General features: G+C 36.3%; 1 protein-coding gene and 1 long non-coding RNA gene across 13 annotated transcripts in view; one reads left to right on the forward strand and one right to left on the reverse strand.

The window, feature by feature from the left end:
* Nucleotides 1-235, reverse strand: part of LOC125653493 (proline-rich protein 2-like) — a 34,961-nt gene extending 34,726 nt beyond the window's left edge. For all 12 annotated transcript variants that reach the window (XM_056144657.1, XM_056144665.1, XM_056144663.1 and 9 more), the window contains exon 1: nt 182-235. In XM_056144657.1, the coding sequence (XP_056000632.1) occupies nt 182-229 (48 nt within the window). In that variant the 5' untranslated portion in view covers nt 230-235. The remainder of the gene's footprint in view (nt 1-181) is intronic.
* LOC125653497 (uncharacterized) overlaps nt 1-1,115 on the forward strand; it is a 5,788-nt gene extending 4,673 nt beyond the window's left edge. Inside the window, exon 2 of the long non-coding RNA XR_007361945.2 lies at nt 857-1,115. This is a non-coding gene — a long non-coding RNA (uncharacterized LOC125653497). The remainder of the gene's footprint in view (nt 1-856) is intronic.
* Nucleotides 1,116-13,001: the final 11,886 nt, after the last annotated feature.

Below are 13,001 nucleotides of genomic sequence, written 5' to 3' on the forward strand. Positions count from 1 at the left end.
AAAATATGGCGGCCGTCATACTGGATAGGTCAATAGGAAGGGGGTGGGCTTTTTGTTATTTATACCGAGCGAAGCTCGGACGGGCCGAAGGCCCGTCCGCGAAGCAAGGCTCTAAAGGTAACACGTATGTAAAGGAAAAAAGTCATAATCAGTAAAAGAAAAAGAGATAATCTCTATATACGTTCACTGAAATTTTCGTGATCCATATGGGCGCCGCCATTTTTTTCATTACCTGCTTCAACAGTTATTCGTGTTTTATTTTGAATGCCAATAATAGAAGACTCTGACGTGCAATTCGTAATTTAAACACTCAGTTGGTTCAAAGTAAATAGTATAATTATCATTGTAACAGGTTTTAGCAAATAAATACATATAAAACCGTAATACGACTAAATAGATGAACGAGTTCATGAGTTTCTTTGAATAAGAATATACGATAAAATTACGGTTACTTTTTTACGATTTTGAATTTATTGGTTAATTTTGTTTAGTTTTAACGGCCTTTTTCATTGCATACGGAATGTATTATTGTTGTTTATAATTGTTTGCTTTGAAAAAGAGAAAAAAGTTAAGACTAAATGTGACGTCACAATGCACAGTTTACGTCGCCTTGCGTTTTATTTCCCGCGTTCAATGAATAGGCGGATCCTGTAAAACTGTTTTTCCCATATAAACCCCTTTAATATTGAGATGTTATTGGGTGTTTAGCGCTAGGAAATTTTCATTCAAAATAAAAATAAATCTACCGTACTTAACGGAATTATGATTACCACTTGGGACACTCCAATGACCATTGTATGCTTCGCTCGGTCCAACGGTCACATCGTATACATATTATAGAATTTTTGGATTTCAGATATAGTCCTGATCATAGTATCAGAGTTCCTGATTGTGCCTGTATAGTTACACTTAGTAAGAGCAGCAGTACTTAGTAACACCTTATAGCACCGGACACCCAGAAGCCCCGGAAACCGAGTAGCACCGAACTCCGAGTAGCACCTTGCACCGAGAAGCACCGATCCTCTCCGAGTTCCGTGGAAGTTCTAGTTAGCCAGTATTAATTAAATTTTGTTCATTGTCTTTGATGCTATAATAAATATTTATATTAACTGTTATATATCTATATACACTTCTTTTCTTCATTAAAAATTAGGTATCTTCGAATTCTATTATTATAACATGCCTCATAGATACTAGGTTGCAGCGAATTTATAGAGGGCGAAGCCCTCTCACGGCCCGAAGGGCCGTGAGAGCGGAGCTCTCCCTATAGGTAACACGTATATACATGTTTAAAAGGAAAATATAGGAAAATAATGAAAAATTAAACCATACCTATGGAACTTGAAAAGTTTCGTACCAATGGCGTCGATTCGAATATTAGCGCGTGGACATGTATTCCTCCATTTTGAATCTCGTCTACCCTAGTTCACGTCGTTCTGAGATGTTATACATAAAATCCGTAAAAGCATGTAAATCTTATTTTCTTAATCATATATAATCACTCCACCATTAACGCCATGTTTTTTGTTGTGGTTCAAACGCTTTGTTTGTAATTTGCTAAATAACGACGCTGCATATGACGTCACAATAGACTGTTTACATCAATTGCGTTATATTTCCCCGCGTTTAATATATAGGTGGATCAAATGTCCAAAAATTAGGATGCTTTGATACAACTCCGTCCGCGTGCTAACTTCGGGTTGTTTTTGTCCTGTTTTGGATATAGATACTAATGTCAAAACTTTTTTGCTTCGCCCTCAAACACGGTCACGCCGTAAAACATATTACATTTATAAAAACCCAAAACGTTACACCACCACGCACAAGATATCACCCACGGTGATCAAACCATTGTAAAATTGTATGAATGAAACGTTTTTGAGTCAGCTGTAGAATTTGACCGCTCATCCGATGAAGAGCACTTGAGGACCTTCATGCTTAGTAAGGCCTCAGAAAACCAAGTCATCTTGTGGTCAGTGGGTCATAATTGTAATGGAGACGATATCATTTATGTACGGACTCTTTCTTAAATAATTTCAATGTTTGATTAAGCTTGACTTTTGGCGGGAAAAGCCACGAGGAAGTTGAAAACACAAGTTTTACTTTTTAAACGCAATATCAGATCGACTCAGTAATGGTTTTAATAAGAGAAAATAAATGAAGTAGATCGTGATTCATTTTTTCTAAAATTAAGGATACATCATATTCAAACAAATATTTTGACACATGTGCTTGTATAGTTAATTTGTGTGTAGACTCTAGTGTGTATCCTTAAATAAAAGTGCGTCCAAAAAAAAATGAAATAAAATAAAATCAATGATGTTGCGCTCGTGAGATATACTTTTATTAGGATGATTCCGATAGAGTTTAAGACTGATATCACTTAAAAGTGTTAGAAATTCTCATTTGTTTATTACCTGGATGTCATTAGATGTAGAGACAGGAAATGCTTTTCGCCCGATAATTACAGAATCCGTATGATAGAGATGGATATTTTCCGGATTTAGGAAGGACACGTCGACATGTCAATAGTTTTAGAAATAAAACTTTATAGATAAAATGCTTAGATTACATTAAAAATCATAGATAAATTAACAAGTTATATATGAATTATATTAGTAAGTCAAAAGATCTCACTTTATTGAGAAAAGCATGTTTTAGGAGTTTTAGGTACAGTACATGACGTAATCAGCTGCACTATTGCGTCAAGATATAAAAGCCGCGAATCATAGTCAGCGGCGACAGAATTCTGCATTATATATTACATTACGAAGTTTGGCACCGACTGCTTCACCGAAGTTGAGGTATTTCCTTTATTTTAGCAAATACTTTAAGTATTTTAAAATACGTAGCTGATTTAATTTATAGTAAATTTATTGAGTAGATCTACTTGGAAATTCATATTAATTCTTGTCGTGAAATTTGATAGTCGGTGCACTCGGGGTTCTGTCCCTGGGAGACACGCAAGGTCTTTCCCAGTTAGTTACTAGTTATATTTTATAGTTTATAGTTATTAAAGTTATTGTTATTTCAACGGATCTAGTTGAATCTAATATAAATTAGAAAACTTAGAGATAATTTTATAGTTCGGTGCAAAGTTGCACCGTCACCGCACATTTCAGGTGCGTTGAATTTAGAATTGATTAATTATATCTTCTGTGTGAATGTATACTTGGTAGCGGTAGGTTTGCATGGCATGCATATGATATATCCCGGTTCATTGAATATATAGTCTTATGACGGTGTTATAGATTTAGGGTGGTGAACTTTAGTACGGAGTAGTTTTAGAGTCGGTGCAGAAGCACCTTGCACCGAGTTACTTTGGATATCGTACTTAGTTTAACAATGTTCTATATGCATGATATGCTATAGATGTTGGGGGTTGGATTTATAATCTAGTAGTATCCTAGACTAGTCGTAGTGTTCGAGAACGACTACACCTGTAGCACCTAACACCGGACACCTAATTACATCGGACACCTAGTAGTAATCTCAGCGAGATTCGTCGAGGCTGGATATTTGGACTGACGGCTCTTCCGAATCTCAGACCAGTGTCACATAAAGTGATTCGGGAAATCTTGCCTGAACTTCGGCCGCTTGTTGCGATTAAAATGGGTTAAGGTGGGTCCTTAGTCCTGGATTTTTGGGGTTTAGGTAGCATTTTTTTGTTTGGAATCAATAGATTAACATTCAGAGTAATGAGAAAAGGCAAATTAGTTAATGATTTCCAGATTTATTTTCATTACAGACACTACTGAAGTAATGTACCCTATGTAGATTTTTATGAAATTCATTGGAAACAGTTATCTGTTGTTATTTTAAAATAAAAACAACAACAAAATTTTGAAATTGCATTTATTTATCAGGAAACATGTCAAGAACTAAAACACATGTCATTTTCACTATGTTCATCAAGTTTTAGTATAATAAGTGTAAAATTATTGAATTAGCCTTACTCTCCAAAATGTTAAAAAACAAACAAATATGGACACAATTTCCTTATAGCATGGTTTACATATCATTTTTTCTGGTTATATTAGTAAATGTACATCTGTTATGGTTATTTATGAAAAAAAATCTATACCTTTCCTTAATAATTTCAAATCTATAGCTTCCAGAGTATGTATACCCCCATAAAAACCCTAAGTCTGGCACCATACAACTGAGCTATTCAAAACCACTCATGGATTAAAATTTTATGTAATTTCATGAAAAGACACATATAATAATTCCTTATCACCTTGGTAAAATGTTTGTGAAAAATATAGGAAATCTATTGCATAATGGACTTGATAAATAATTTAATGAAAACAGAGTTATTGTCCTTGGATTCAATATTTTGAAACGCATAATTGACTATTCAAATATAACTAAGACTTTTGAAATATTTTATGGCTAACAAGATTTTTTACAATAACTATTGAAAAAGACTCCAACAAAATTTATGTTCCAGTCATTAAATTATTGACTTTGCACAATCTTATGACGTCACAGGAGTGTGGAACTACGTTAAATTGAATTTCTTGTTCGCTTCAACTTTTCGCCTTAGACATCCTATTAACTCCCTATCACAATGAAACATGCATTTCTTACCTTTACAAGGTGTAAATCCCACAGTAATTCAAGTTGGCTATTTTCGAAGCCATTGCAAACGGCCACCATTTCGTATTTTACCTTCTCAACACTGAAGAGTTCCGATATACTACTTCATGACAATTTGTACTATGATTGAAAATACAGAACTTACTGGTTGACAATTACTTTGTACAAAGCATTTAAGCATAAAAATTAAAAGCAATAAAAAGAAAACTGTGTAATATTTAATCAATCTATTTGAAGGCATTCTAAACTATCGGAACTCTTCAGTGTTGAGAAGGTAAAATATGAAATGGTGGCCGTTTGCAATGGCTTCGAAAATAGCCAACTTGAATTACTGTGGGATTTACACCTTGTAAAGGTAAGAAATGCATGTTTCATTGTGATAGGGAGTTAATAGGATGTCTGAGGCGAAAAGTTGAAGCGAACAAGAAATTCAATTTAACCCATTTTAATCGCAACAAGCGGCTGAAGTTCAGGCAAGATTTCCCGAATCACTTTATGTGACACTGGTCTGAGATTCGGAAGAGGCGTCAGTCCAAATATCCAGCCTCGACGAATCTCGCTGAGATTAACCTAGTAGCACCACAGGAGTTCGAAATTTTATCAATAAAGTCAATAAAATTCACATGATTGACCAAGCCATGAACTATGCGTTAGCATAGCGAACAGGAATGAAACGCCGTTTTGGAGAAATCTCGAGTTTCGCTTTGAACCGCCGCGCAATGAATATAACTCGTCAGTATTTATCACTAACAACATTTGCCTACTTAAATTTGCCTCCTAACCCCAGTATCCACTTTATTCGATTCCGTGTGAACATTGACTTTACCGAGGACCCATTGTAATACGTCACATTCACTCCGAAAACGGCGTTTCATTCCTGTTCGCTATGCTAACGCATAGTTCATGGCTTGGTCAATCAAGTGAATTTTATTGACTTTATTGATAAAATTTCAAACTCCTGTGGTAGCACCGAGCACCGATCAACACCGGATTCCCATCAGTGTTTTATTACATTTTAGCCGAGCAATTGAACTGTGACTATACTTGTGTTTTTGATACTATCAATATCGTAATCTGTTCTTTTTGACAATCCATTGCCATCGAGCTAATTTATTAACATCGTGCAATCGTATACGCAGCCAAACAATCCTTTACCAGTGCAGCAACAGGATGAAGCCAAACAAAAAAAAAACAACAAAAAAAAGAAGGGACAGATAGAAGCAATACCGATTGATTGGTTTTTGATTTCTTTTGTCCATGGTGAAGATAACGAACTGTGACCTATCTAATTCCTATAAGCAATACAATAAAACATCTCTTCCAGCAATGGAATCGTCACCACTGTCGGCGATGGGTTGCTTATCTTTGGCCTGAGTTAGGCGTTTTCTCGGCCACTTAGCGGGGCAGCCTCAGCCTCAGCGATTTTTATCGTGCCACCTGTGACTCGGACCCGCGGTTTAATTTGACGGCCTATTACAACTGCGATGGGTGATGTGGACCTTTCTATCCTGGATCCCCACGGGACTTGAGTCCGAGACTAGGAGGGCAAGACAGTGAAGCACGGCAACGTTATGGTCACCCCCCCCCCCCCCCTCTTTTAAATGCAGGAGGTACCCATTCAGCCGGTGATGGAGGTTTAATCCCGGGCGAACGCTACTCGCCTTTCTCAAGGTCAACCTGAATAGAATCGTCACCACTGTCGGCGATGGGTTTCCAAATTTTGGCCTGTGCTCGGCCGCTTTGCGGGGAGCGATTTTTATCGTGCCACCACACACGGACCTTTCTAACCGGGATCTCCACGGGACTGGAGCTCGAGACAAGGACGGCATACCAGCCAGGCAGTGAAGCACGATAAAATAAATTATTGTATTAACTGTTATACATTTTCTTCATTGATATAGATAGGTACCTTCGAACCCTATTATTGTAACGAGCCTCATAGGTACCGGGTAGATACCTTATTGGTGTCATACCATAGATTTTATAATATACAACCAACAGTCGTTACAATGACAATGTTCAAAATGCATGTATATGTGAGCGTGTATATGTTCATTGTTCTTAATCTGTTCTTTTTGTTTGCTTGACCAGGGTGTATTCCGCAATAAAGGTATCTACATTATTTTTTTGTGCATTTCCCCCACAGTACCTGTCAGAAAACAACATCCAATGGGGCGAAGAAAAGTCGGGAAATATTTGCTTCGAATTTTTGATTGTGAATTTAAAATGTTTATACCTTTATCGATAGCTATATAAACAATACATGTATACCCACAGGTACCTGAAGTATGGATACTACTTACCCCCCACCCCCCTGATATTTATTTGCTGCGATAATTTCTCGGAAATGTGTGGATTCCCTGCCTATCCCATCCCTCTTTCGATTTATATAGTCGTTTCACGGTTTTTGTAAGCTTTAGGGAGTTTACTTTACTATACCAGTAGAAGGCCACTCTAAAGCTTACAAAAAGCGTGAATCGATTACAATCGAAAGAGGGATGAGAAAGGCAGGGAATCCACACATTTTTGGAGAAATTATCGTCGCAAAAAAAAATCAAAAAAGAGAGGGGGGGGGGGGGTAGTATCCATACTTGAGGTGCCTGTGTGTATATACCCACTGATCCTCTACTTGCTATTTGAGCATGTGCATTGTCATACCAATTACTTTTTTTGTGTTCAATCAAAATAGAAGTATCGTTATATTAGCCAATAGTTATGCTACACTTACCACCATTTGCAATAATTGTTATATTTACCCGTAATTGTAATGTACATAGTTACCTTGTAGGTATATAACATGAGCGCGATGGTCAAGGCGCTATTATCTTTCTCGCACATAAGTCTGTAGGTACAATGAGCTCACTTGAAAATTCCAGATTTTACATCATATAGGGTCAGAATAAAGGCTATTAACAACTTAATCTTTAAGGAGTCCGCTAAAAGAGTATGCAGGCAAGGAAGAGGACCCCTAGGGCAATCATTTTCCGCCCTCAGTTTGGAAATATAGGGGTACCACCTGGGGTCTCCCTATTGCAAATTTGGCCTTGTTGGAAAGGTTAGGATTTTTGCTGAAAGTTGATATCTGTCAATATACTGGGAAAATTGGTTTGTTTGTTTTTTAATTAGGAGGGGTTGAAAATGGGTATATTTTCCTCATTTTTGTTGATTTTTTACTTCCAGGATGGCAGGTGTTTGAGTGTATCTCAACCCATTTCCAGGCTAGCAGCAGATGTCATGATGGACCTTTAAAATCTTTCACATGTGTACTTTCAAGAACCATTTACATTATTTTTAAAAATTGGTTGCCATTTTAATAAAATCTGAAAATTAAAACATGGGCTCCTGAAGGCGAATTTTCCTCCATTTCATGGTAGTTTGAGACCTTAAGCACAAATCAGCTTGCAGCTTGAATTTTCCAGGCAAGATTTTTTTTTTGTTTTTTTTTTTTTGTTTATTGTGTATAAATATAGTGTTTATGCTTTAAATATGAAGTTTATACTTAATATTATTAATTTTATTGAAATTGAAGGTCATCGATTAGTAAATATGTCAGAAGTATTCTTAGCATTGGTCGAGTGTGAGTGCAAGAAATTTCTCCACAGCCATAAATTTTCTATGCAATTCTGTGTGTGCGTATGTGTGTGTGCGCGTGTGCATGCATTGCATGTATACGTGTCTGTCTGTGTGTCTATGTGTTTGTGTGACTGACTATGTGTTTGTGTGTGCGTCTGTATTTGTGTCTATGTGTGTCCGTCAGTCTGTATGTGTTTGTCTGTGTATGTTTGTCTGTATGTGTTTGTCCGTCTCTCTGTGTGTGTGTCTTTTTGTATGTATATATATATATGTGTGTGTGTGTCTGTCTTTGTGTCTGTCAGGCAGTCATAGAGAAACAGAAAAAGTTTCAGAATATTTCAATTTTTATTGAATTCACTGTATATTGCATAAGGATCACTAACATAGGCGTGATACACTGTACATCTAGTGGAGTATAGGGTCCTTGATTCCTAGAGGTCAAACTCTCATACATCTCACAGTCACAGTTTCGAATCCCATAAAAAGGCACTGGATCAATGTAGAATGGTCACCTCCCTATATTATACAGATATCAATGACAATGAAACTATTTAAATTCTATAAAATACTCTTTTAACATATTTACATTTTGGTCACTTTAGCTTCGTATTGGCAATTCGCCAGGTATATTGAGACTAAACTGGTACCCTCGCTTCTCTCGTGTAGCACCAATCGGATCACGCGCTCGTCTTTTTCCGTAATCCGTTCATTTGCGGTTACGGAAATAGCCGAGTAGTTACGATTGGTGTAGCACCAATCAGCGGGGAACCAGTTTATATTGAGACTTGTACGTACTTGGGTGAAACGTCACCAATGAACAATATATTTCCGGAATAAATGTTAACGTATTTCAAAACTTCGAAAAATTAATCATCCAATATACCTTAGTTTCTATGTGAAAATAACTTTGAACGTAAAAATAACGGGAAATCAATTTTATGAAAATTACAAATGTCCCCTTTCTGTTTTAACGTGCCTGAGTATAAGATGGACGAAATCAAGGATATCAAATGTGATTATCCACTCAAACAACTTCTTTGAGACTTCATCTCCCACAAAATTTATAAAGAGGAACACTTTAACAGAGACGGGATGCCCCTCATTGATGTTCTTTCAGCCTTTTGACTGGCCCTGTGAAGTGCAGTACCACATGACCTCTGCACTTTTAATATTACATACGCATAGGCGCCCTCGGGTGATACCCCTACTAAGATGGGATTATTTCCGATGTCTCCCTGCTATAAACAGGCCATAATTGTATATTAACAAATAGCGTTTTCAATTTTCATAAATATTTTATTTAGAACGTTTATATCTGAAACTTTTAGGCATGTTTGATTAGATATCCATACCATGCACCAAATCACAGCGAAATTTGGACTCTAGAATCCTTCATTTGCAAGGAAAACATTTTATTTTTTTTATCATTTCGGGACAAATCACAAAAAATCATATAAAATAATTGAGAACTTGTTTCACTCTTTCGATGGTGAAATCACACTTCATAAGAGGTGTTTTAACGAGCCATTAAATAAAATTTTAGTGCAATGAGCTACCTAAACCGGTGCAAAATATTTGTACTAGCATGTTGGATGGTTTTATCCATACATAAACGTTACGTGTCTGTGCACATGCACATCAAGAAATTATATGCTTTGGTGTAAATCCATTCTTCGTAACCTTATAGATCATTTTCTGTTTGTAATGCGTACCGTTGAGAACTTGAGACTGTGACACATGTCGATTAGTCTTTTTATACAAAAACTTAACAAATTCGAGATGCACATGCGTTGTCAATTTTAACGCATGCGCAATAGCTTAGTCCTACGGATGGGGAATTCTTTCGGTTCTCGGTAATAATCGTGGATTTCCGTTGTCTTTCCACATACTGTATATATGGTCATATCGAAATTCGACAAACATGTAAACTTGACATTTGTTGACTTGTAACGTGTAAGATGCGATGTTGTAAGGTACAGCTATGTAAATACTAAGTCTACAAACGGAAATACTGTAGGGATGACCGTGTATAACTTAAGAAACAATGATTCATTTTTCAAGATAAAGAAAAATGTAAAATCATCTTAAGATAAATCTTAGGAAAGTTCTATGAAACTGGGCCCAGGTTTTTACGCCTTCTCTTCATTGTGTAAGAGTATCGTACAAATATGGTAACCGATTTTTGCCAATAATAGCTGAACACATCATTTATTCATAGTCACCTTTACCCAAGTAAACGAAAACAATCTAGTTTTCTAAACATCGGAAGTTAATTACCTCTAATAAAATGGATTAATTGTCATAACAATACATATGTCAGAGTCTAAGTTAAGACAGGGATTTCAGAAGATCGAATTCAGTCGACCTTTTGCCACACGTGAAGAAACATGTTTATCAAAGGTTTATTCTTAACACTTTTCATTACTCTTATATTTGGACGCTTGATTTTGGGTGAACAAACCGATAAGGAAAATGCAGATGACTGTTTTCCGAAAAAATGGATGAACATGGAAGAGATTCTATTTAGATCTGACGTGGTGTTGTGGGGAAAGGATACAGACCATGCTAAGTTACGTCATCAGCATGCTTTGGATTCTCGGTTTGAGGTTTATTGTGTTCTGAAAGGTAACAACTACAAAGTGCCTGGTGAAATCATAATAGAAAACATCGACGCCAAAAACCCGTGTTCAGCAGTCACTCTACAAACGGAAGTTGGTCGAGAATATATCGTTGGCCTTACTCTCATGACAAGCGGCTTCATGACGTATGCTGACGTCAATAAGATGCAGAAGTCTGCTTTCCCGCCTACACCCGCCAATTTTGGTCGTCTGGTAAAGACTTGCGAGTTATCCACATGGAAACCAACGGAAAAAGCGCGCGTTAATCTGTGTCCGGTCGCTAATGCCAGTGAAACCTGCAGTAGTTTGACCACTACCCCTATTCCACTATCAACTGAAGGGCCCTCCTTCTTTGATATGCTGTTTGGTGGATTTGCAAGTGGCGCAATCAGGGAAATTTCGTCGTTCGTCATGACGTTAGGAGCAAGTATTTTTGTGGCCTATGTTATCAATATTGTTTGAAATTGGAAGAAAACAACACCTTTACCTCATCATACACGGACAAAGCTTCTCTCTGTAATATGCGTCATCGAAGTATGCCTATACCCTATTTAATGGTGATTGTGATTGTTCTTTGATATTGAATACAAGTGTAATTTTCTAGGTCTACATACATACCAAACAAGGTTCTTGATTTTAATCAGTGTGGTGTCAGGTGTAAATACAAATTATACCCAATTATGAAATATGCAGTAATTGCTATACAGTAATGATAAACATTTTGAAAGGTCTGATTTTATTTTGTGTTTCAAAGCTACAGTGTATTAGCAAAGCCTTCTTTGTTCGACAACTGATTACAAATAGCGTGAGACTACATTTATAGTGCTAAAATGAATGTGCATTCTGTTAAAAATATTTTGTTTTCACTCTTAATTATTGTATAAGGAAAGTAAAAGTAATTAAAACTGTAACGTATAGATGTACAAATGTAAATGTTACAAGTTACTGTTCTGTAAGAGTGAAATCACTGTGTGGAGGACTTTTGCAGACGCAGCAGTTCGGATTTTCTTGCTAGGACTGAAAGGGTACATGACAAGCACAGTCACTTACTGAAGACGGAAACACAAGAAAGGAAACATGTATTTCAAATTCGAGATGTTACCCAAACACAATCTTCTCATGCAACCTGCACGGGAAAGATTATTATGCATGGATTTGGGCTGCTGAGATAACTCGTGCGCAGCTCTCAACAAGACTGACCATGATTAACAGTGGTGCTACCATTACCTTCGGCATAAACGGATGCCTCTCTACCTACATGTATATACGAGTTATAATTTCATAGAAATCCACAACGTGATCAATTTCCAATACATGAAGAATATCCTGGAACATAGTTTAGTTCACAGACAGACAAATATATATTTTTAATCTACCTATGACGTCATTCTTTTGTTCGAACGCTCAATTATTTTTCAGAAATGGAGCGTTTGGAAAGTAGGCCAACCTTTATATGTTTAAATGTTTCTAACGTAGGCATAATCATGTTATTCGCTCCGCGGAGCGAATTAGCATGTATTCTACGTACTTAATTGTAGCATTTATTCCGTAAATGTGAATGAATGATTTTTGCTTTTATAAACGGAATAAATAGCATGATTATAAAAAGTCAATAGTTAACAGTATAAACCAAGCATGTCAAACTGATTTGCTCCGCGGAGCGAAAAACATGATTATGCCCTAACGTACACAATAAAGATAAACGTAAGACGTGATTTATTCAAATTTAATAAACACACAAATTTTAGTTTTTAGTTACGGTTACATTCACAGTGACATGAAGTTAATCTTCAGATTTGACAAAGCGATCATTGTATTTGTTATCAGTGTCTTTTAGGGCTGGGACGATTCAGGGTTAGCTCGATTCGGTTCGGTTTCGATTCAGAACAGCACGGTTCGGTTATTTTCGATTCGGTTCATGTTAGGTCCAATTTATCTAATGACACCACAAAAATTAACAATTTTAATGAGTAGCATATTTGATTTGATTTAATTCAAGTTATATAACTATATGTTGTCATTTGTAAACATTATATCTATTCATAATGACATTTTATAACTTTGATAGAAAAAGAAAACACTGACAGTCTATCAAAATTTGTTATATTAATGTGCTGCATAAGTTTTGGATTATTAAACAAATCTATAGTGAATCTAAAATGTATATGATATTGTTTTCATTGATATACAAAAATTCAACAATTCTAT

This window comes from Ostrea edulis, chromosome 7 (assembly GCF_947568905.1).
Source record: "Ostrea edulis chromosome 7, xbOstEdul1.1, whole genome shotgun sequence".
NCBI classification, from domain to species: domain Eukaryota; kingdom Metazoa; phylum Mollusca; class Bivalvia; order Ostreida; family Ostreidae; genus Ostrea; species Ostrea edulis.